We start from the raw sequence: 23,861 nt of genomic DNA on the forward strand, positions 1-23,861 counted from the left end.
GGGGCGGCGGTGGGAGGGGGCTGAAGGGGCTGCAGCCACCCCAGAATTTGCTGTAGTCCCCACCATAGCCCCCTCCCAGTGCTACTGCCCACCCTGAATGCAGCCTGGCCCAGCCCTGGACCACCCTTCTCTGCACAGATAAGGGGGCACACCCCCCCATGCCCTCCTGGACAAGTGACGGGAGCAGCGGCTGGAGCCACCGGATGAGCGGCTCCCGGATGAGCGGTGTGCAGGGCAGGAGCCACTCCCCCCTTCCCATAACCCCCCGCCTTCTCCCCACCCTGCCCCCAGGATGGGAAGCAGATTCCCCACTCTCCCTCCCTCCCTCACTGCAGGGGCCTTGATCTGCCCCCGTCTCCACTCCCCTTCCACTACAAGAGACTTACCAGCTGCAACTGCCCGGGACTGTGTTCCTCACTGCCTACGTGTTGTGCTATGGCTGCGCGCATACAAGGGCCATTTATTACCCACAAAAGGCTGATTTCCGATATAGACAATTTTCTTGATATTGGTGCCGATCCAATATCAGACCAATGTATTGATGCACCTCTACTGTATTTTGAGCTATTATGCAGTTGCCTCTATATATGCTACTCAAAAAACATAAATGAAGACAAAAAATATTTTTTAAATAAAATTAAAATATGCTTTAGTAGATATTTGATTTTTAGTATAATTTTGTTTTTTATTTATAATTTGTTAAAATTATATATTCTAAAAGATTTTAGGTGTGCAACCCTTGACAGCTCAGCAGAAGTCATTAAGTGGCCCTCCAGCCAAAATCATTGCCCACTCCTGAACTAGACTGTTCTCAGTGGTGGCAGATAACAAAGCAAAGGGCAATGGTCTCAAGATGCAGCAAGGGAAGTTTAGGTTAGGTACTAGGAAAAACTTTCTCACTGGGAGGGTAATAAAATACTGGAACAGGTTATCCAGAGAGGTTGTGGCCTCTCCATCCTTGGTTAGACAAAGCCTTGGCAGGGATAATATAGATAGGGATGGGCCTGCTTTGAGCAAGGGGTTGGACTAGATGACCTCTTGAGGTCCCTTCCAGCCGTAATTTTCTATGAATCTGTGATAAAAGCAGGAGAGGGAGAGAGGTCGCAGGTTCATAACAAAGGAGCCAGAAGGGGACGCTGGAGCAGTGTGCACCAGCCAGTGCCCACTGCCCCCTGAACGAGCTGAGGGAGCCTGTAGATACCGATCGGTGATATTCTGCCTGGAGACACTAGCAGAAGAGCAAAAGGAAGACAGCTCCACACTTGTCTGGCTTCCCCCCAGCCCGAGCCTTCTTCCTGGTCTAGTAGATCAGTGTGACACAGGCCTATTGGACACACAAAGGAAATGTGGGCTTTGGCAGACCTATGGTCTGGTTCAGTAAATGGCAGTTCTTATGTTCTTATCTGTCTACTTTGGGTGCTACATTGAGATACCTTCTTCTTTACCCTTACTTTAATTTAGCAGTAGAAAGAAACAGAGAGACGTGGCTTGACAGTACCTAATTTCGTACCTACGGGGCCCTGAATGCTCAATAAGAATACAGACATTGGAGTCTGCTCCCTCTGGAAGCAATAATGTCATGCACAAGGCACGGTACGAAACCTGCCTGGCTGCTCAGGCTTCTCCTAAGGGAGTGGGGTGGATGCAGAGATGTTCTGTCTATTTTGGGGGGGTTGGTAAGGAGTGATTGTGAATCTCAATTTAGTTCTAAAATCAGCAGAGCTGTGGCGACATGCACATGACATGCATTGAAAACCTGTTGTTTAGATGTATATTCTGTCTAGAAATGCTCAGAGTGGTATACAGCAGCAGATAAACAACCCACAAAATAAGATGCAACAACAGACGCCCTAGTCAATACTATAGAAGTTTAAAACTCCACCCCACTGTATCCACTCCCACTGGCACATCCCAGTTGAGCTTCCCAGACTAGAGACTACTTAGTTGGGAATAATGGAGCTCCAGCAGTGCTGTAGAGGCCTTTGTAGCATTGTAACACTCAAGTAACTGAAATTCCGAACTGCAGCGCTAGCCCATAATTGAGAACAGGGCTGTCCCACTGGCAGTCTGGGGATAGTTAACATATGGCCTGCGGGCTCCATTGGCCACTTTTCCCACTGCCATGTGGCAGGGAAAGGCCAAGAGGTCCATGCACCGTGGGTATGGGTGATGAGGAGGCCATGTGCCACCAGCAAAACCTGGGTGGGGGTGTGCATGCTGCTGGCACAGTCCATGCTGTGGAGGGGGGCACATGCCACAGGTACCACTCATATCAGTGGGGGAGAATCCTGGAAGGGCTGCTGCTGCTACAAGTGACCCCCAGCCATGCCCAGTTTGGACAGCTCTGGTTCAGAATATACTTGTCTTCCTCCTCCACTCTGGAAGCAGTTGCCATCATGACTGGAGTAGGTTCACTTTTGAACATGTTATGGGGATGAAAGCTGCCATTTTAGTGGATTGCAAGATTTGTCTTAATATGCAGGGTGTTGCCACATAGTGGTAGTATCCAACCTGTGAAGCGATACTTGTATCTTTGTTTACCTGTGGACTGTGAAGTGCCCCAGTGCTGTGACTTGTGCTTGAACACTTAGGGCAAACATATTGTAGATCAAGGGTGTCAAACTCAAATCAGTAGGTAAGCTATATTCCCTGCCAGCATGCAAGATGTTAACACTGGTGCCACTCACCCCCTCCAGTGGCAGGGACCTTAATGCAGCAATTGAAAATGGTGAATGTGGCAGTTGGTAAATTTGGCTGCCTCCCACAGCCTTTATGTTACCCCAATAGCTGGTGATTGCACTGACACAGCAGCTCTTGCAGCCACGGCAAGAAGTCCCAGGACACTATCTAGCCCATGTGCTGTATGTGTAACACCCCTGCTGTAGAGCTATCCAAAAAAAACCCCAGTGAAGTTGTCCAGTTCATAGTATCATAGTACTTAGGGTTGGAAGAGACCTAAACAGATCATCAGGTCCGCCCCCTGCCCCGGGCAGGAATGGATTAACAAACTGCTTGTCTGTAATGAAATCAGCTTGCCTAATATTTCCCTAGTTGCACAGTTTCAGGGCTCCCTCTAGAGTTAGCAGTAAGAATTGAAAAAGGCTCTGTCCTTGACAGTGCAAACTCTCTCTACGTTGAAGTCTCTTTGGGTTTCCAATACCCTGGTTTTCATACGTCATCATTCTTTTTTGCAGAGCCGCAAAAAGCAGCGTGAAGATGTGGATGTAGTAGGAGCGAATGATGAAGGAGCTATTGGACTGAGCAATGACCACAAGAGCAGAGAACAAATGATAAATGACCGAATTGGTTACAAACCTCAGCCCAAACCCAACAACCGTTCCTCCCAGTTTGGAAGTTTTGAGTTCTAGAGACTAGAGTTCCAGACAGTTCGGTATTGGACACTGATGGGACAATCACCCCAAGACAATGCGAGTAGAGATGTTGCTGGTGGGAAGCTCTAGCAATGGCTGGGACTGGCCTCTGCATGACAGTGAGTCTCCTGCTTCTACAGGGGAAAGTATTACTTTTTCCAACAGGTTTTGGACATGTTTTTAATCTGACTTGTTACCCTCCCTCCAGCAACCCTCCCCTAGCTAGCTGTTTTGTTTTAAATAAATATTTTTTTTTTTTAAACACAAGAAGTTCTTTTATGTATCAGAAAAGCGTATGAGGCAGGTAAGGATGAATCAAAACTGTGAGCAGCAGAGTTGGAATTGCTGAGAATGTTGTTTTGGACCTCATGGACAGGGAACAAATAGGGATCAAGTGAAGGTGCTGCCACCATGAGAAACTACACCAAGGCCGAACTCCTGGAATTGCAGAATTTAGTGTTCTTAAAAATCAAGGCAGAAGGATCTGTGCTCAAGCAAGAGGTGCAAATGCTTATAGAGTGGAAGGAAATGGAGCTCTGGGGAGTGTCAATAATACAGTTCCATGAATATGGGTATAGGTGACTGAAATTCTTCGGTTATCCTGCAACAGGTAAGGCATAGCAGTGGCAGAGTAAGCTTCCTTCTCATGGTGCTCCTAAGAAGGCTGGTTATAATGATGGCTTTTTACCTATTTAAAAGTGGACCAGCCCCCTCCCCACCTCGTTTACATAGGCTGCTAGAAAGCTCTGCCTTACAATCACACCAGAGCTGGAGGAATGTGAGCTGGTGCTGTAGAAGTGGAAGGCTGTACATTTCTTTCCCAGCCCACTTCCTCCACCAGTATTTCACAGTGCAACTAGGGCAGCAGAATAAATTGGGTACAGGAAATCCTGATGCAGACTGTGTCTTCTAATGGTTAAGTTTCAATTGGAACACTGAAGTAGTAAATTAAGGACTCATGCTATATTTTTAGTTGGTCTGTTACTCCCAAAGTCTTGGAGAGGTATTTCAGGGTGGTGAGGAGGCCACCAAACCCAGTAAATGCATAGGTTTGAAACAAAAATCTATAGTGTCAGGGGTAACTGCTACATCCATGAGTGAGGGGTGACATATGGACAGATGAGGTCTAGTATATGAACAAAATGAACTTGGTTGAGGGGATAGCTGAGTGTACCGTATTTCACGGTGTATAGGTTGACACTGTACAAGTCAATCCCATTTTTCTGATCCAGAAAGTTAGGTTGACTTAGAAATTTCATAGATCTGGTGTATAAGTCAACCTAACTTTTTGGATCAGAAATATGGGGTTGACTTATACTGGCCCCTGGGCACTCGGGGGTGTGGACATATGCCACAACACCATTCACAGGGGGCAGGGTGGGACTTGGCGCACAGCTGGTATATCCCCATCCTCTGAGTTGCGCTGCCAGTCGAGCACCAAGCCCAGCACTGCCCCCCATGTACTCAGCCTGCAGTGAGGGGCGTGCAGGTGTGGAGCCCAGTGCTGCTCGCAGGGGATGGTGATACAGTGCATACGTTAAGGTTGAAGAATTAAAAATTGGGCTTCAAAACTCAACTTATACACTGCGAAATACAGTATCTCCTGTTCAGTATGACATCTAAATAAGAGTTCTGCTTTAACAAAAATGTGAAAAACTATAGCACAGAATGCAGTGTGTCTGTTGCAGGTATTTTGGGTCACTTACATAAACAGAACAGAATTAATGGGGTACTGGTGTGTAGCTAAGTGCTTTGTTTTCTTATTTCTAGAGCTGGAAGTCTGAGACAGCTTTATCTAGTTTTTATTAACACAGAAATGCATTGTAGGAGTTGTAGTTAACACATGGTCACAGCTGCATAGCAACTGCAAGCATAGGTGCTGATAGCAGATTCTTTATGTAGCATGCTTCAGCCCTAGCCGCATACTACTGCCCAGGAAACTGAGGCCAAGATAAGTGAAATGACTTGTGATAGTCATATAGGAAGATCAATAACAGTCAGGAACAGACCTTATGTCTTGACTCCCACCCTAGCTGCCTCTCCACAGTATTAGTACATGGTCCTAAGTACTTCTTCCCCTGTCCATTATGTTTTATTGGAGTGAAATGATGACTGGTTTTGTACTTTGAAATGTTCAGAGCATATAGTCACTGATTGCTGGTGAGGAAAATCTCTTCCAAGATCTTAATTTAGTTTATTACATGATGGTCACAGTAACTGCAAACATATGGAAGACTTCCTCAGCTCCCTCTTCACTACCACATTTGATTAAGGCAACAGCATGTAAAGAATTGTCCTTGCTGCCTGGTACCTTCTTCTCCTGCATACTTATTAGTCTGCATCTTACTCTGTAGTTACACACCTATCTGGCATATAATAGCCTCACACACTTGCACGTTGCTGAGATGTTCGGGGGCACAGCATGACATCTGGAGTCATGCTGTGCCCCCATTCAAAAACCAGCTGGCAAGCAGACTTCTTGGTTACAGCATGCCTGCATGGATAGAATCTGTCTGCCAAACTCAGATTTTCAATACAGCCACCTCAAAGGAATTTTGGGGTCTGGGTACCTGTTGGCATAAAGTTAAGTAACTGATCAGTTGAAGGAGGAGCAAAGTCATGGTCTGAGCTCCAGATATATGCAAAGAAGTTTTGTTGGGTTTTTGGTTTGGTTTTTTTTGTTTGTTTGTTTGTTTTTGGGGGGGGGGGGGGAGAGGGGGCTCGGAAGGAAGGCATCTGAGGCACTCCTTGCTCTGACCTCAAACTGTATTGTTAGCCTTATATTACACCCTCATACAGCACTCAGATTCATATATTTTAAAGCATATTAGTGCTTAGACTCCATCTACAGAAAAGGATCACAGGCACTTATCTGTAGTAGTGCCTGTGATTTCCTCCATCTTAAGAAGTGGGTATCAGAGGATGTTGTGTGTAGCCTGCATCTCTCAACTTGATTATTCCCCATGCACCACAAAGCTTAAATGAACCAAACTATTTCCTTCTAGGATTCACTACCAGCATCCAAACAGCTTCAGAGGCTATTTTTCATGACCAGCATTAGGGTTAAGGTGCCCCAAAAGTTGCTGTGCTTTTCCTCAGTTGACATTCTTGCTGTCTCTGCTGCATGATGACAAATAGGCCACAAAGAACGTATTCACATGCAAATGGGTGGGGGGTGAGATATGGCCAGGTTGACTAGTCCAGCAACTTGCTCCCTATGCCAATTAAAGCTAGGCAGTCACTCCTTTTGGAGGCACATACCAAGTGTTGATGGAGCCTGGGAGTTCCTGCTCTGGTTCCTTCTCCAGCTGTTTTGTCTAACACTGGAGAACATTTCCAAAACACACAACCACCACAGTAAAATGCAGCCTACTTTATTCACTAATTATATACAGTAGGATCTTGATACACACATCAGCATTGAACAAGTTGACTTCACAAACAATGAATTTAAAAGGCAAATGAAATGGTCCACTGTAGCCAAAACCATATGTCCTGAAGTACAGCTGGAATCAGCTAGAGATCAAACTAAAAAGGCACTAGCACAATTGATTCCTAAAAGGCACTTGGATAAAATAGCAAAAGCCAGTGTCTTTGCGGTGGATCGGCAGAGCCTGAATGCTTTGTGCAATTCTTCCAAGGTCACAATCAAGAGATGCACTTGTTTGAAAACTAAAAACACTTAGATCTAGGACATCACACATTCTTTGCATATTGCATACACATTTCATTTAAGCGCAAATTAAAATGTTAGTAAATCGCTGGGTTCTTACCTCCCTTCTAACCCTGCACAAGGAAAAGCTGAGAATTAGCAACAGGACTGCCTCAAATACACCTGTCAAAAAAACTCCAGCCAGCTGTCATTAAAAGTTGCCATGAGGGCAGATGTACTTCACTGGACAACTGGCAAACTTGAGCAGCAGCCTGGGCAGGGAACACTGTAATATGTCAGTCCCCCCTTGATACACCAGCTGTAACACCAACAGGTACATGCCCTTTTCAGCTGAATTTATAAACAGACCACTAGGTTTTTAATTAACACATGATGACAAAGGAAAAAAACAAACATGGAGCCCAGTTATGGCTCGAAGAAAACCACAGGAGGTAATAGGTAGCCCTTTTAGCAAGTGGGATCTAGTTGTGATAAAAGGTCCTGGCCATGATTAGACAATTTGTGAAGCATGCAAGTGATGTGAAAGGATTCTAGCTGGAAAATCCAGTGCAGATGGTGAGGAACTCTCAGCTGGTTAAGTGCCAAGGGAATAATGCTGCAGTCAAGAGTATTGTGAGAACAGGTGACAGTCACATGCATGAGGGATCTTTATTTATTACCTCTTTTCTTCAGATCCCTACCTGGGCCTGACTAGCAGTAGAACATCCCTTATGTTCCACCTCACATGCTGGAGGCACTGCCAGCTCCTGGCTTTTCCACCCCAAGCCTCTGCTCCCAGTACAAAGAGTCTCCCCTTGCCATCTGCCAGCCAGAGGGAGTGAAGAAGCACCTGTAAGGAGGCGAGTTACACCGGGGAGAGCAGCAGGCAGAGGAGACTGGTTCTCAAGGAAAGAATAAAGAACAGGACTCCAGAGACTCCACACTTGATCTTCCTCCCAGCAATCAGGAAACTCCTCAGTACTGCAGCTTTCTCCAGAGCTCTGGGAACTAATTTCCGTGTCAGATACCCAACAATTAGCTGGCTTCCAACACAGGACATCTTATAGAAACAACAACAAAAAGGGTCATCCAGCGGTTTGACTGCTAACCTGGAACTGAAGAGAAGTTCAGTTACCTGCTCCACATATTGTGTGGCCTTGTTCAGGTCACTTAGTGTCTCAGATCCCCTTCTATGCAGCAGGGATAACAGCACTGCCCTACCCCTCAACATAGCTGCGAGGGCAAATCCTCTATGGATTATGAGCTGCTCAGCTACTATGGTGAAGGCCATATGAGCATAGAATACAGGTCTCCTCCCAAAAAAGCAGAGGGTGCCCCAGAAGAGTTTAGAAAAGCTAATGTGACAAGGACAGAATCCTCTATCAGGTGTGGAGGCTGTGTCTAATCAACAGAGTCATCCACCCCTCAGATAAGTAAGATTGGGGACCTTAAGGCAAAAGCAAAAAAGTCCAGAAGCTTTCATGATAGAGGATTAGGCCAACTGGAGATATTCTCCTTCAGAAAGAACAGCCAAAGTAAATGAAATAACTAAGGCCAGTGTGGAAGGCTCCCCAGTGACTGTCATGTAAGGAGGGGGGGAAAAAAAAATCAAGTAACTGGCTATTTCTCTAGCCCAAACTTAATCTGGTTCACAAAGTGGAGCTGAACTGAGGAACCTCCTTCTCCGACACTGCTACCCTGCCTTTTTTTTTTTAATCAATGAAATGCTCCAAAGATTAAAGAGCAAATATTGTAAGCAGCTGTTTGAGGTCTTTATGAAAAGCATGGATGTTACTCCAACTTCAGAAGATAGAGCTGTTAGCAAAAAGGAAAATGAGCCTTTCCTTTCCTTTCCCTTGCTGCAGTACCGCAATAAAACTTTAAAGAGTGCAGTTAAGGTTTCAATTGCCACTGAATCGGCTGGTACTGGCTACTGTTGGAGACAGGATGTGAGACTAGATGTATCCCTGCCTTGGTTGAGCAATTTTACCTAGTGTACCTGTTGGGCCAGCCCAACCTTTCTTTACAGAAACAGAAACAGGAAGAAAGTCACCAAAGGAGGAAAAACACAGATTACAGAACATATGGGGATACCAGAGTTGTTCAAGAGGCTACTAGAAAACAAGCAGCCCTGTCCTTCATGTCACACGTGGGAACTCTGTAACTGGCATTTTGTAGCATCTTTCATCACAAAGCATCTTCTAAATTAGCCAACCAACTCTGTACAGAACCAATTCTCCAGCTTTCCCATCCATGTCAACCTCTGGAAAAGACCCAAGTCCACCTTCCCAAAGCCAGGTACCTACAAGGAAGAGCTCTGAGAGCCAAAAGCTGTTCTCAGGCCAAAATTTTCGATCAATGGTATACAGAGATCCTAGTAAGTGCCTCACAGCTGCCATTTCACACCTTACAAGGCACAGGAAGAAGTAAGGGATGAGGTTACCAATTAAACCACAGAGGGTTTTGGGGAGGCTGAACAGCTTTTCCTCCAGTCAGAATAGGCTGGCACGCTCTGGTTAATGCCCGCTCTCTTCTAAAAAAGGCTGCACAATCTTTAACATCAAATCAGGACCTCAGTTTTACCTCTCATTGAAAAGATGGCACATTGAACAGCACGGTCTCCTCTAGTACGAGAAGCAGAATTAATGCTACTCCCTACAGCACCTCAGGCGTTCCGTGGTAGGGCTCTCCTGTCCAGGAACTGAACCTGCTTTCCCTGTAAGATCTGTTTGGCTCCTAGCACAAGCTAGAAAGTTCTCTGCTACATTGTTAAGCAGCTCTGTCACTGGCATTGACACTTGCTGCCTTGACACAGCCATGTTGAGAAAGTCTTAAGATTTGGGGATTACAGAAAAGAGAAGTCCTTAGGGGCTGGATGACTTTTTATTGGCCTTATAGTCCCCTCCCTGCTCACGAGGAGCTATTGGACCCCTACTCCCCATTCTCTCATAGAAGTCTGGTTCCTCATCTCCCAGCCCAGCCAAGGAATCTCCTTTTCTCTGGAACCCCTAAAAACCCTGTTGGCATCACTTGGTTTTTATGAAATAATGTCACAAGTTATCATTTGGCTGTGGTGTTCCACCAACGATTTTCACTAAATGATAAATGGGAGTCTACTGCCAATCAGGACAAAGTTGGCATCAGGTCAATGGTTACTTAAAATCTCTCCCTGCTACCCAAGTGAGAGACTACTGACCTATGCCAACTGAGTACTCTTCCGTGATCAGTAAGTGGGAAGTGGCCAAACTGAAATGTTGTTCGCTGGAGCCTTCTGGATAAGCCAGCAAAATATCAATGCTGAACACCCTCCAACAGGCTTGGAAAATGGTCTCAGTCTGGTGCAGGGGTATATGGCTACACCATGCCTGCTTCAGAGGCACATGTTTCCCATGAGTCAGTAGGGCCTGCCCTTTCCCAACAACATGATGCAGAGCACTGTTTCCAGGATTGAGTCCCAGAAAGTGTTATTGGTTCAGGCCACCGACAGCTCCCTCCTTTGCACTAAGTACCAATTATAAAAAAAAATAATTAAAAATTAATGTTATTTTCACATATCTCCTCCATCATCTAATTCAACCTTTATCTTCCATTCATAAAAATCTTGTTGCTGACCATTTCCTGGTTAAAAATACATTTCTAAAAGGGCAATGGAATAACTTTGCACAGTCCTGTCTGCCAACTTTCTTTCAATTGGGATAGAATCTAAAAATAAATCATCACCAAAGACGGTGCCCACACAACTCCTGAAAGCTGGTCTGCCTGGCCCAGGTACCAGGCTACCATGTCAGAAAGGGGTGGCACTGTTCCCCAATGCAAGGAATCCCCATGTGCCAGGCACTGTCCGAGTTGGTGGTAAAACCCACGTTGATTGTATTGATGTACATTGGTTTTCAGTTTGGGAATGATCCTCATTCTCTGAATGGCTAAAGTTAAAGTGAGCAGAGGGGCAGAGAGGTTCTTGACATGTCCAGCATTAATGGCAGTGCTCAGTGATATCCACAACCACAGCTTTTTTCCAGCTGAAGAAAAAGTAGCCAGTCCCTGCTCCTGCTGCCACAGCTATGCAGAGGTATCCATTGTAGGTCATGAATATCAACATGAGGAAATAACTGACCACCACCTGGATGATGTGTAGCACGGTTTGCAGCAGATGAGGGAAGCTCAGCATCTGTTGTCTGAAGAATCACAGAAAGGGAGAGCAGTCAGCAACCAAGAGCTATAGGATGGGGAATGCAGGGTCCCTGCCAGAGAGAAGGTAGCCCATAGAGTGGGCATGAAGAGAAGTAGGGAAAAAAAAAAAAAAGATACAGATTCCACCCTCTCCCACAAATGGACAACTGCAGCTTCTCCCAGGCAATCAGCTACACAAAAATATTCATCAGCAGGGATCCTGGTTTTCCCTGACCAAAAAATAAAAATAATTAAAATTGCAAATTCTCTGATAAAACCCCCACAATCTGTGATTAAAATGAAAGGCTCCCCCCCGCCCCCACCCCACCCAGCTGGTGCCCCTTGCTCCCCACTTACAGCCCCTGCTCCCCCAGTCCTGCTGGAGGGAAACCCCAGCTGCCAGGGCTACGGGGTCAGGGACAGCCCCTGCCCTGGCGGGAGGCAGCGAAGCCCAGCTTCCCCCCTGCTGATTGCTGCAGGCTTGGGCAGGGCGGGGCAGCTCCCCGTCACTGTGCACTCCCAGGGGGACCCATGTTCCCCATACCTGTGTGCGAAGCAGGTGCAGGTGTGCACTGCGGGCTCAGGTTCCTGCCCTGCTGCCCTCCCCCCAGGCCTTCACAGCCTGGTGGGTGCAACCTAGTGCTGCAGGGCAGAGAAGGGCCGCACAGGAAAGCTGGTTGCAGCTGCGAGCTTCACACCGTCCTGGCAATGCGTCCCCTGCGCACATGGCGGCAGCGAGGGGCACAACCCTGCACTGCTGCCTCTACTCCTGCTGCACACACAGGGATGCCTCGCCAGGGCAGCACAGAGCTCACAGCAGCAAGGAGATCCCCATGCAGCCCTGCCGTGCCCTGCCACAATGGAATGGATTGCACACAATGGGCTACAGAGGCCCTGGGGAAGGGCAGCAGGGCAGGGAGCCCAAGCCTGCAGCAGGCAGCCCACCCCCACCCAGCACACAGATCTGGGGTGCATGTGCCCACCCTGTCCCTCCGGGAGTGAGCGCAGTGGTGGGGAGCCAGCCCCGCTCCCCACCCCCAAAACAAGCCACCCACAGCCTCATCCCAGGGCCCTGCAGCCACACATTGTGGCCCCACACATCAAGCCCCACACACTGCCTGGCTGGGCAGCAGTCCCAGCCCTGGCCCTGCCCAACTCCCTCCCTATGGGGGTCTCAATCCTCCCTGACACTTACCTGCAGGAGCTGCTCTCCAGGCTGCCTGGTGGCCATGTGCATACACATGCACATGGTGCTCCCTGCCTGACCACCCTCCTCCCACTCCCTGCAGCGGGCTTGATGCAAAACTGCAAAATCCATGGGTTTCTCTGCTAAAATGAGAAGTCTGTGTTTTATTCCAGTAAGGAGGGAAATCCACATTTTACTCTGTTTTTCTGCGCGAAAGGGAAAACTCCCTTTCTCATCAGTTAAGAATAACAGGGTTTGCTGGGAGATCAGAACTGCTACATTTTGAGTTAAATCCTCCTGGTTCTATTTTTCTCCCTGGCCTATGCTTCCAGCTGAACAGGGCAGCTTTTATTGTTTGAAAAGAGGCCTAGACTACCTGAAAGGATCCCCTGGCCTTCTCTTGCTTCAGAAAGAGCAAGTCTGGTGGCACAGACAATATCTGAGCCTGGTAATTACATGCACACTTCCCTCTTTCAATTCCTTGCTGTTATTCCCCTGCCCATTTCCCCCGGCCTTCTCTCTAACACACACACTCTTATAAAGCCATCGTGATTGGTGCAGAGTGGCTCTTCCATTCCCTCTTCCCCAACCCTAACAGGATAACTGGGTAATCCCTGAAGGTACAGGTTCTTTAGTGTCCTTCAAAAAGATGTGCACTATGTAAGCCTTCAAGAGGAAATTGTGTCCACATGGAATTTGCTATGTCTTAGTCTTTTCCATACTTGTCTGCTGAGAAGCATGCTATTTGTCCTAGAAAGGCGGCAGATTCTTACCCAACTGTTTTGTGGGTCTCCATCAAGATGGTGCCGTTTGGTCCTGGGACAGGCATGGAATTGTAGCGAATGCTGACCTGCGACTTACGAAGCAGGCACTCTCGAGCTATCTTGAGACCTTCATAAAACATGGCTAGGAAGAAGACAGCCACAAAAGCACCAGCCATTTCTGACAGTGGAGAAAGAATGAAGTCAAGTTACCAAATTTGTGCATAAGTTATTCACTTTGTTTGCTTGAGAAAGACACCTTCCAATCCAATGGACAGCTCCCATTGCATAGATGAGAGGCTGCCTGTATGTGTAAGTGTTTGATTCATCCTAAAACAACATGGAACCTGACATGCAACACCCCCAAGTGTTAACACCCCATTTCTTAACAAGGCTGATGCAATACTGGAACATGAAAGTCTCTCCACTTTCACCCTCTTTGCTCTAACTACACTAAGTAGTCCATGCCTGGCTACTGGAAGAACCTTCAACCATGAGACATGGGGTTACTCTATCAACATTCCTCGGAAGTAAGCTTTTGCTTTGGTTAGGGCAAGAGCAACAAGCCAGCCTCTTATCTGAGAGAGCACTACTGACCTCCAGGTGTATTGATCACAAGTCCAGAGAACAGGAGAGGCACATTCTTATAGCTGAAGTGGAAAGTCATATCCTGTCCAAGACAGAAAGGTCATTTAAAACATAAACAAGAATCTCTGAGCAAAAAAGGGGAAGAGGCAAGGCTTAAATACACACCCTACAACAAGACTTACAAAATTTTAAGCAAAGGACTGTTACATGATGTTGGTATGGCTAAAGCCAAGCTCAGAGCAAGCTTCTTCTGCTCAGTCACCAAGTACAGAGTTGAAACACACTATAGCAAGCCTAGTGTAACAAGGATAATTTCCTTTTGGCACAAATTCAGTTCAGATCACTGCAAATCTACCCGGTGTCCTGAGGGATGAGAAAAGCAGAATGAGTATGAGGCCATCCCATGATAACGTGAAGTGGCAGTCACAAGGAAGCGGCATGGGTGACAAGGCAGCAGGAAGCAGAAGAATCTGACATGGCAGGTGCCGAATAGTGCCCGTTTGGAGAGAATAGAAACTGAAGCCATTTCACAACTATATTCAAATTCCTTTAAGCATCTCAAGAGAAAAGTCACAGCTGTAACAGGATTTTAAAAATACTGGGCATATTTTCTGTTCAAAGTTAAGACAAAGATGGGCCCTTTCATAGGACACTTAGTCTTTGTTGTGCAGCCACTGTCCAATCCAAGCCTATATCCACTTAGAACTATTTTCTGTTGATTTAACTGAAGGAGGGGGAAAGAAAAGTTTGTAAAACTTGAGATAAAAATGGCTGCTGGTGACCTGCAAAGCAGACTGCAGTTGACCTGTATATTTCAGAGATCTGAATGTATTAGGTTACCTTCCTTCCCAACTAGCGCACAGTCCAGGGCTTTCAATAGCAACTTATCCTAACTAAAAGGTTTCCTACTGGGTCAACACAGCAAGCACTGATCTACCAAGGCTTTAGAACCTCTGTTTCCAAGGAGCCCAGCTATTGTTGTCCTGTTTACATGCAATCCAGATAAGTCTCCCTAACTAGTTCACACACATTATACACTTAAGTCTTTTAAGAGACTAGAGACAGTTTAGCAATTTTGCTGGTCCTTTCAGGAATGTGGCTGAGTGTGGCAGGGTACTTTGAATTCAGCATAACCTAGATCCTTTCCACATTCATTTCAGTATGTGTTCCTTACAGAGGAGGTTAACATTTTCAGTAACAGTGCAAATGAATCCTAGCTCTTCCCTTTCCTACAGGAAAATCCAAAGAAAGAGAGGACAGGTTCTTTCATTCAAATGAGTGCGGAGGAGATACTGCAGCAAGCAGCTTGCACAGCCCTTCCAGAATCATTCTGGCTTTCACACAAGTCGGCTGCTTCCAAACAGTGCTGATGCCAGCAGGCATGCTCCCTGACTTTCTGCAAGGAAAGCCCATTTTGCAATGGACTCACACATTGAACACATTTTATGCTGCAAGTTATCCTTTAGGAAAGCTACCTGTCACTTCTCCAAATTAAAGGATTTTCAGTTATGTCAACAGCCGCCAGTGAAATTAAAATGGTACATTTGTGGCCAGCAGAATTTGAAAGGATTCTTGTAGACAAACACCACTTGGGAAGTGACCTAAGCTACTGAATGGATGGTTTTAGGGTTCCCAAGTTATATTCTCCCTGAATTAAACATTAATAAAGAAGTCTTATAAAAGTCTTTTTTTACTTCATTGTAAACGCCCCAAATGTTCAGTGAGGTAAAGGGTTTTGGGAATAGAGTTTAAACTAAGCTCTGGACAATGTCTAACTTTCTGGACTTCACTCACCATCATCATCATCATTCCTCCTTCATGATTGTGTCCTGGTGACGTCGTAGGGTGATAATGTTCTGGCGGATGCACGGAGGATGGCATGGTGCCGCTCATTGTATGGTTCATGTGATCTGCGTGGTGACTGAGAGACATCTTCACTGCAGAGGTATCAAAAATGGCACGCAGGACAATGGGAGCCTTAGAGAAAGAAGGAATAGTGGACATTAGGCCAAGGGTCATAAAAAACAACTTTCACAAACAGGAGACAGTTTCTACAGCGCACAGTGAAGTCTGGCTCCCAGCATCCCTCCTACCAGAAAGGCTGCATCCTGGAGAGCCCTGTCCTATAGATATGGATTGCTGTCTGGGATATATCAACCTCCTTCACACTCGCTACATGGAGCTCAGAGCAAATGTAGCATTCAGAAGTTCTCTTTGGGTTAATCAGCGTGTTCTCTTTGGGTTACTATTTCTGTAATACACAAGTGGATGCAAAGCACAAACAATCCTTACCCTAAAGCTTTCAATCCGACTTACAGATGCCATTTTAAGCCAACGAGTGAAAAGTCTTCTCGCAAGTCTAGACATCCAAAAGGTAAAAACTTGTCTTTTGTTGCTTCAGAGTCTAATTGCTCCCAAACCCCATCTTAATTGCATCTACCCAAGGATCAGACTCAGGATATTTCTCCTAATGTGCAGCTCTGTATTTAATTATGATCAGCTCTATCTAAAAAAGAAATCACATTAGCATGATGCAGAGCTACAGCTGGTGGAAAGGTCTAGAGGAGCCCCTGGCAATCTAGTCTGGTTTCTATTAACTTTAAGTCTTTACATCTCCCCTCTAACTGCATTAGACATAATGAGAGAAACGCAAACATGTCTGCAGGTCTAAATCCATTTAATCAGATTACTGCAAATCGATTATGTTAAGGCAACAGTTCAAAGGTAGAATAAACACTCCCTGAAAAGTTAACTGTGTAACATAACCTTTTCATCCCATCAGAACCCATGACTCGCTTAATAAGCAACTCTGATAGCTTACTGTTGGAAAATGACTAATGAGAAGGACCTAGGAGTATTAGTTGATTATGGACTATGAGTTGCCAATGTGGTGCAGCCATAAAAAATGCAAATGTAAACCCTGGGATGCGTCAAACAAGGCAATTACACAGACGCAGGAAAGTACTGATGTCATTGTACAAGGTACTGGCACTGCTGTGTGTGGAGCACTGTACAGCTCTGGCCATCTATATTCAAAAAAAGAGAAAAGTTCGAACTGAAATAGGTGCACCAAAGAGCTGCAAGGCTGAACAGGGGCTTATTTTATGGGCTTATTTGATGAGGAAGGATTCAAAGAGCTTGGCTAGTTCAGCTAATGATAGATTTGCTTGCTATAAATACTGGGAGGAGAGGAAAAGAGAGGAAGAATACCTGGTTGGGAATCAAGCTATTTAAAGCTAAAAGACAATGTTGGCACACAGCAAATGGGAATAAACTACCTGTGGATAGATGTAGACTGGAAATTTGAAAACAATTCCTAACTCTCAGAGCAGTGAGATTTGGGATCGACCTGCAGGTAGGAGCAGTAGAAGGCAAAATGCCTCATTACTTTTAAGATGGAGCTTGAGCAATACATGAACGAAGTACATCAGGGTATCAAGTGTTCTTAGGAGAGGCCTGTCCCACAAGGCAAGCTTTAAAATCTTCAGAGAATTAAACAGGCAGAAAGGAATTAAAGGTTCTGGGAAGATTTAAAAGGAAATGGAAGAAATCAGTGAGGTAGAAGCGTACGAGGAAGCTAGGTCTCCCTCCGAGGCGGAAGGTACAGCATGTATGTGGGGAAAGGGGGTGCACTGCTGAGCAAACTCTGAAGTTGATGAAATAATTAAGGGCTTGTCTCTACAGAGAAGTCAGAGTGCAGGGAGAAGGGGCACTCTGACAGCACGCTCATGGGCATAACCTCTGTGAGGACACTCAGTGCACAGCACTTTACTCCACTATGAAAGGAAGCAGTAACTTTCTTTACAGCGATTCCACCCTACAGACAAGCAGTGGCTAGAAGAGGAATTATTCTCTTTCCATGTTCCCAGGGAAAACTTTTTATGCCCAAGCATTTTGCTTAAGGAGTGCAGGGGCCAAGCAGGAATGATCAGAACCAGAGTGAATTAGTGAAAGAGTAAGTTATTGCAAACAGCCGGACCAAGCCTCATGGTTGCCCGGCAGAGTGAACATTTTGTGGGTTTTGCTTGTTCAAAGCATTTGAACAATCACATGTTGCATCCTCTCCGTGCACGTACTACTTCTAAAGAGATCCAAACCTTCAGAGCTAGAACTGAGGACTTAAGTTCTCACACTGCCAAAAGAAACACTCGGCCAACATACCTCAAATCTCTACCTATTCATCTGAACAACTAAACAGCCTTGTAGATTATATAATCAGATGGGCTGTCTGGGCACAGCAGGACAATCTGGGCTATGTATATCCCTTGGAGGGGGGGGAGAGGAGGTCAGGAAACTTGGAGTCTCTTCTTTGCTCCAAGGACAAGCTAAATAACTTTAGAACAGAGGATGGCTTTGCAGGTTATCTTGAATTCTACTCACATAAGTAGTTGCAAAAGGATGGGGAGTGCTTAATACATGCACCAGAAACCATTGACAAAGCCAGGAGTGAGCTCAGTGAGTGAATGGAGCAATATTTCCAGAGTATGGGGATTTAGTGCTCTCTCCCCCTCTCTCCTTACATTACTGAGGAACATAAGGAAACATCCACTAAATGCCATACCTTCCTCCTGTTGATGGATATAATGGCTCTTGTCTGGACAGAACAGACCCTCCAGAGATACCACTGTGTAAATCAAAAATCATTTCTTTAAGGGCTTGTCTTGTTACTCATCTCCACAGTCTCATCATCTTATTTATAAGCAAGTGAAACAGCAAATTCCCCAGTTCACTCCAAGGAGTCTCTGGCACATCTCTGTTTGCAGGGTAGGAATTCCACTTGGAGAGCTGCGAGTGTGATTCAGATTTATAAGCGCACACAAAAAAAATGTAGTCTCCCTAGGAATGCAAGTGAAATATTCACAGGTTCAAAGATGAAAAGGGGGGGAGGGGGCGCAGTTTTTTTGTGCTGTTCTGGTTTAAGGTTAAGCTGGCAAGATTGAACCTGGTAATGCTCACAAAAGCCCCACTTCTATGCCCAAAAAACAAAGCCCCAAGAGTCATCATCCCCAATACCAACCCCCACATACCAAACCCAAATTTTCTCTACTGCAGTTGGCAAATGTAGAAAGATCTTTCATGAGTGCCTTATAAAAGGTGTTTACCATAAGTGGAAATTGCCTTTTAATTAGCAACGGAAGAGGCAGCTCATGCAAAGAGAATCAATACACAGGAAAATCAGTGTTTAAAAATGCTGCCCCCTCCTTCTGACACCAGAGTAGGAAACTTGGCCTTAGATGTAAGTCATGACCAGGAAAAGATCTGAGCTCTAACTGTGTGTTCCTGCTCCCCAGCCTGTGCCTGGAGCAGGGCATTTGAGGCAGCAGCAGTAGTAAATTAATGGGGCTTCGTCTCTGAAACAGCTGTTTTACAAGTCTTACAGCCAGCAAAAGCAAGCCTGAGCGACAGGCTGCCTGCCTGCAGGGAGCTGTGTAGCCTGAAGCCAGGGTCATGGATTTTAATAACAGACCAGTGTCTACAGCTACAAAAAACACACTGGTTCATATTATGGCAAAAGCTTTAAATAGGTCTAGTGCACACCCATCACTTAGGCTGCAGGTATTTTTGGCTGAATGGGCACTTTGCTCTCCAGACTGCATTGCAGCCCACTCTGCACATAAACTCAGTGAGGAAAGGAGAGAAATTCCTACATAACCTACCTAGGCAGGCCTCCAGCTGGCACTCATACACCCAGATAGGCTCACCTCCACATACAGGCATGTGCCCACAAAGGTTCATCTACACGGTAGCTTACTGAGTAAAGAAGCAAAATATGGAAGGGGCTAGAATGGATAAAGAGAGAATATCCCTTCTATTGGGGAAGGCTTCAAGGGTCACTTCCAGGCCTAGCTCTCTCTACAGCAGCTGTTGTCTTTATTTTCAATAAATCAATTAGAAAACTAGAAGGGAGGACCATGACAGAAAAACATGGGTAGGCCAGTGTGTTTGAAGATGCCAACACACTCCTTGACCATCCCTGGACTTCTTTCAAGGTAGTCTTTTTCAAGGGGATGCAAAGCCAAACCCCAGCCGCACAGTAAGGGACTCAGAGGCTTGCTTCTTCCCAAGTGAGTTACAAGGGTTCGTTCACATGAGCAAAGCACTTTAAGAACTTTAAAAACGCCCTTGATATACTTTGTTATAATCTACTGTGGTTTATCTCTGGAGATAGCTAGCATAGATCACTGCCTGACAATTGGGCCCATTGTTTAGTCATCTCCTTGGCCTAAGCTCTCCCGTGGCAGACAAAATTCTTGGCCAAGATACACTCCAGTTCTTCTGGAAAGCTTGAACTGGGCAAGCTACCCATGCCAAAGAGGAAGCGCTATTTTGTTTGGTCTAAGGTGCCAGCTGATCAAAATGAAGCCCCCCTCATATCATTCATAAGGGAGAAACATGCTCTTGCAGCAGCATGTGACAGTACAATAAAACCCCATTTAAACAAATACCTGTAGAAGTGATATACGAATGCTGAACTCCCACAGCACTTAAGAAAGCAACACACAATAGAGTGCTCTACCCTTTCACATTCCAGCAATTAAAAGGAATAAAACAAAACAACCACTTCCATTGCTACTGCCCAGCAAAATGGGAATGTCACAAAACACTGATCAGGTTTCTGTTATACTATGGTTATTTAGTCTCTGACGCTATGAGCCATGTTGGGCTGGGGGCCAGTACCATGCTGAAGCCCCCAGATCATTCTGTTTCACAATACAGGTGACACTTTGCTTCTGATTTGGGAGGCAACTGTATAATAAACAGATCTCCCAGCAGGTCTGTTTAGGTAGCAAAGACCACTTTTTAGAGATTTACAACCTGAAGGCAGCTATTCTTTATCCTCCCCTGAGCAAGCAGTGAAGAAAGTTTTGCATAAGCTGCAAGAAAAGAAAATAAAGAGAAAAGAAACGAAACTTTCCACAAACAGTGAGCATGAAAAGCACATTCCCCATTCCCGTGCCATTTCCAAGTTGTGTACATAAAGAAACAGTACGTACAGAGCAGAACAAAGAGAAGTGACGGGCACTTATCGGAGTTCTACTTGCAGCAGCTTCGCTGGCAGACACTCGCGTTTCACTCACTCCAGTCCCCGAGCTCGATCCTTTTCGAAGTCACACGCTCCAGACAGCGACGGGAGGGGGAGACAAGTCCACAGACACTAAGACAGTGTTCACTTGCTCAACCTGTATTCTGCAGTAAGTGGCCCAACCTAGGCATCATGAGACCAGAGTGCTGCTCTCATTTATTCAATTTCCTGACATCCTTGCCAGTTTAACTGCTTCTTCTCCAAAGTAAAAGCCTGTCACTGCAGCCCCAGTGTAAGTCCTGGGTTTTGCCAAGGCCTCAAGGGATACTCAAATAAACAGGCATATCTACTTGTTTGTATTAGGGGAGTGCCTAAAAACCCAGCGTAGCCCTAGCATGCTAAACGCTATATAGGCACACTCAAGATACCCAGGCCTCTACCACACAAATATTCCATAGCAGCAGTAATGCAGTATACTGTAAGTGCACCACCATCCTCCAGGACTGTGGTCAGAGCTCTGCTCTGGAACTTACATCAACCAAATGCAAGGTCCAGTCATACATCAAAAGTTTGTACAATTGTTCAGTTGGCCTTGGTCACACGTACTTACCTGCCTTTGGGAATTACATGCCTGTCCTTGCCATATGATCAGCATGCCTCAGTTATGAATCTATTTATCCTTGGCTCCTGTGAAGGCCGGAGGGTCAGGGGTCGGGTCTTATTCTCCTTGTCTAGTCACAGGAGACTAAGTGACTATCCCAAGGTCATCCAGGAAGTCTGTGGCTCAATAGCAATAAAAACTGCATCTCCAGAGTCCCAGCTCTGTGCTTTTGGCACCATAACCATCCTTCCCATGTACTGGAGACTACTCAGCAAGGGAGTCAAGAAAGGAAGGGGAAAGACTCAAAGTGGGCTAGGTGCTACAGCATGAGTCAACGGTGTCATTCACTCAAAATCCTATTTCTTGGGCTTCCCCACTTGACAGGAAAAGCTTGCAGCCATCACTCTGTACAGCAAGTCTCAAAGTCCATCATTGTCGATGCACAACATCAAGAATTATGTAAAGTATGAGAGAGAGCTCCCAGCTCTTCATCTGAGGGCAAGAAGGACACAGAGCAAGTCTCAGAGGCTTTCAAAGGAAGGGAGGGCTGGTGCACAGATCTATTTATCAGGAATGTGTTGTTAGAGACTACACTATGCAGAATTGAAGCATGTAAGGCAGAAGAGCAGAAACCTCATCTGTGTTGGGGTGGGGGGAGATGGACGGGGTGTCACACCCATGGCAGGGACCCTATTTCCTCCTTACATTATGCTCCATGGGACCTCCCAGACTCCTCTATGCTTGGTGGAGCTCCCTAAGACAATGACCTCCACAGAGATCTGGGTAAAATCTGGCCACCTGCACTAACTGAGTTGGATTTTTTGTTTGCCTGCTTTGTCACATTCAACATCCACCCTTCCCCCCCCAGGCAAATGTAGCTTCTTTAGGGTCAGGTTCTTCCCCCTCATCCTCTGTGGCTGACACACAGATGATAGACATTTGCATCCATCCATCTAGATCTGCCCTACTCATTGACCCAGTAGTATATTGCAATGGGCAGGCATCGCGTTGTGACCTCCTCTCACGTGTAGAGGGCCATACGACCATTGCTTTGGGAGCTTGCTTCTGCACTCAAACACTGGCTTGATTTCTGGCCTGATCCAAATGCCAGTTCACATGCGTTTTCTGGAGTTGCACAAATTTTGATAAGGAATCCCAAGGACACAATGATAACACCAGTCAAGCTGTGCAATTAAGAGCTTATTCAAAGCCAAGGAAGACTAGGTAGCATGATAAATGCCAAAAGTGAAGATGTCTCTCTCTTAGAGACAGGGCTGCACTAGGACTTTTATCCTCACTTCAGTTCACTCAGCACAATTTCTCTTCCTGAAGGAGATGCCAGGCCCTTCCTCTAAGCACAATTAGGGGGATCATGTTCCTTTCATAGAGTTTATTTTCAGAACAAAAAAACAAAACAAAACAAAACAAAACTTGTTTGGTTGCTTTCTCTGCGGCAAACTGATTAAGCTACTTCATCCATCAAAGGAGAGCATCCATCTTCCAGCCTAAGAAGATGCCCCAGAGGCCACTCTAACCTTTGAATGAGGAGCCAAGTTGAACATCCTCCATTCCTCCCCTTACAAAAACAAAGCAGCAGCACTTGCTAAATGAGAGCTTAACCCTCAGAACACATGCCACAAGCAGGACGGAGCCCTTCTGAAAAGGTGCCAAAAACCTGATTTGCCCACACCTGTGAACCTCTATAACATAATATACCCAATTAGGTAATGCAATCTAGCACCTTGCCTCATCTATCCATAGTGCATCTGCAGATGTGAGCTACTGTGTGTGGCCAAGTGGGGACCTGTTACACACCTACAAGGGGCTGTTTTTCTGGATGTGTGTAGGGGACAGGTATCACAGCCTTGTGGCACAGGAAGGTATGCTGCATTTAAACTGGAGTGGTATGTCCACAAGTGTAAGGCGAAAATGGTGCTAGAAACACTTAGCTATGATTTTGAACCCCGAGATACCTCACTGCTTTAGAAATAATGACCCAGTCCTGGGAAGATGCACGTACGTTTCCTTGAAGTAATCCAGAACCAAGCTGGTTAGGACCTTGTAGGGCAGGGGCCTCCAGTAATCCGGTGTGCTGCAGACGTCAAAGGAGGCCGGTGGTTGCCTCCACTGTTCTCCTGGAGACTGTTATAAACCAAGGGAGTACAAAAGCATCCCATAAAGAACAGATCAAGGCTCATTTAGCCGACAGCAACTCATCCACACACTATGACACAGGGCCAGAACAAGACAGGTTGGCTGCTAGCTCTTTCTGCCTTAACTCAATCCCTGTGCTGCCTGGCGCTTTGCTTTGGTGAAGCTTGGCATATGATCATGTAAGAACTCCTATTTTCACAAGAGTCTACTTACCAAAAGATGTTTAGGTTCACCATGACAGACCATAAAAGGTGCCTGCTCACCAGTGAGGCCTCATTAGCAGCAAGATGCCAGTTTGCCATCTTAACAGAGATTATTGTACCATTTGCCTTGAGGACTTATGGAAGGGTCAAA

The 23,861-nt window shown here is 45.9% G+C and overlaps 2 protein-coding genes across 19 annotated transcripts in view; one reads left to right on the plus strand and one right to left on the minus strand.

Annotated features, from left to right (window-relative positions):
• Positions 1–7,854, plus strand: part of CDC26 (cell division cycle 26) — a 9,716-nt gene extending 1,862 nt beyond the window's left edge. The window contains exons 2-3 of one of the 2 annotated variants that reach the window (XR_003093826.1): positions 3,195–3,490; positions 7,717–7,854. Coding sequence is in view for 1 of the 2 variants with exons in the window: in XM_006022660.3 (XP_006022722.1) it covers positions 3,195–3,368 (174 nt within the window). In the remaining variant the exon portion in view is untranslated. Of the gene's footprint in view, positions 1–3,194; positions 3,824–7,716 lie in introns of those variants that run through there. The other variant, XM_006022660.3, reaches the window with a different exon arrangement.
• The window catches only part of SLC31A1 (solute carrier family 31 member 1), a 36,889-nt gene continuing 19,757 nt past the window's right edge, over positions 6,730–23,861 (minus strand). For 5 of the 17 annotated variants that reach the window (XM_006022662.3, XM_025203051.1, XM_025203058.1 and 2 more), the window contains 4 exons: positions 15,523–15,705; positions 13,738–13,810; positions 13,153–13,321; positions 6,730–11,198 (listed from right to left, as the gene is read on the minus strand). In XM_006022662.3, the coding sequence (XP_006022724.1) occupies positions 10,997–11,198; positions 13,153–13,321; positions 13,738–13,810; positions 15,523–15,705 (627 nt within the window). In that variant the 3' untranslated portion in view covers positions 6,730–10,996. Of the gene's footprint in view, positions 11,424–13,152; positions 13,322–13,737; positions 13,811–15,522; positions 15,706–15,821; positions 15,980–16,020; positions 16,088–18,289; positions 18,353–20,723; positions 21,321–21,362; positions 21,846–23,373; positions 23,496–23,861 lie in introns of those variants that run through there. The other 12 variants (XM_025203047.1, XM_025203048.1, XM_006022661.2 and 9 more) reach the window with 9 other exon arrangements.

This window comes from Alligator sinensis, unplaced genomic scaffold, assembly GCF_000455745.1.
Source record: "Alligator sinensis unplaced genomic scaffold, ASM45574v1 scaffold235_1, whole genome shotgun sequence".
Taxonomy (NCBI): Eukaryota; Metazoa; Chordata; order Crocodylia; family Alligatoridae; genus Alligator; species Alligator sinensis.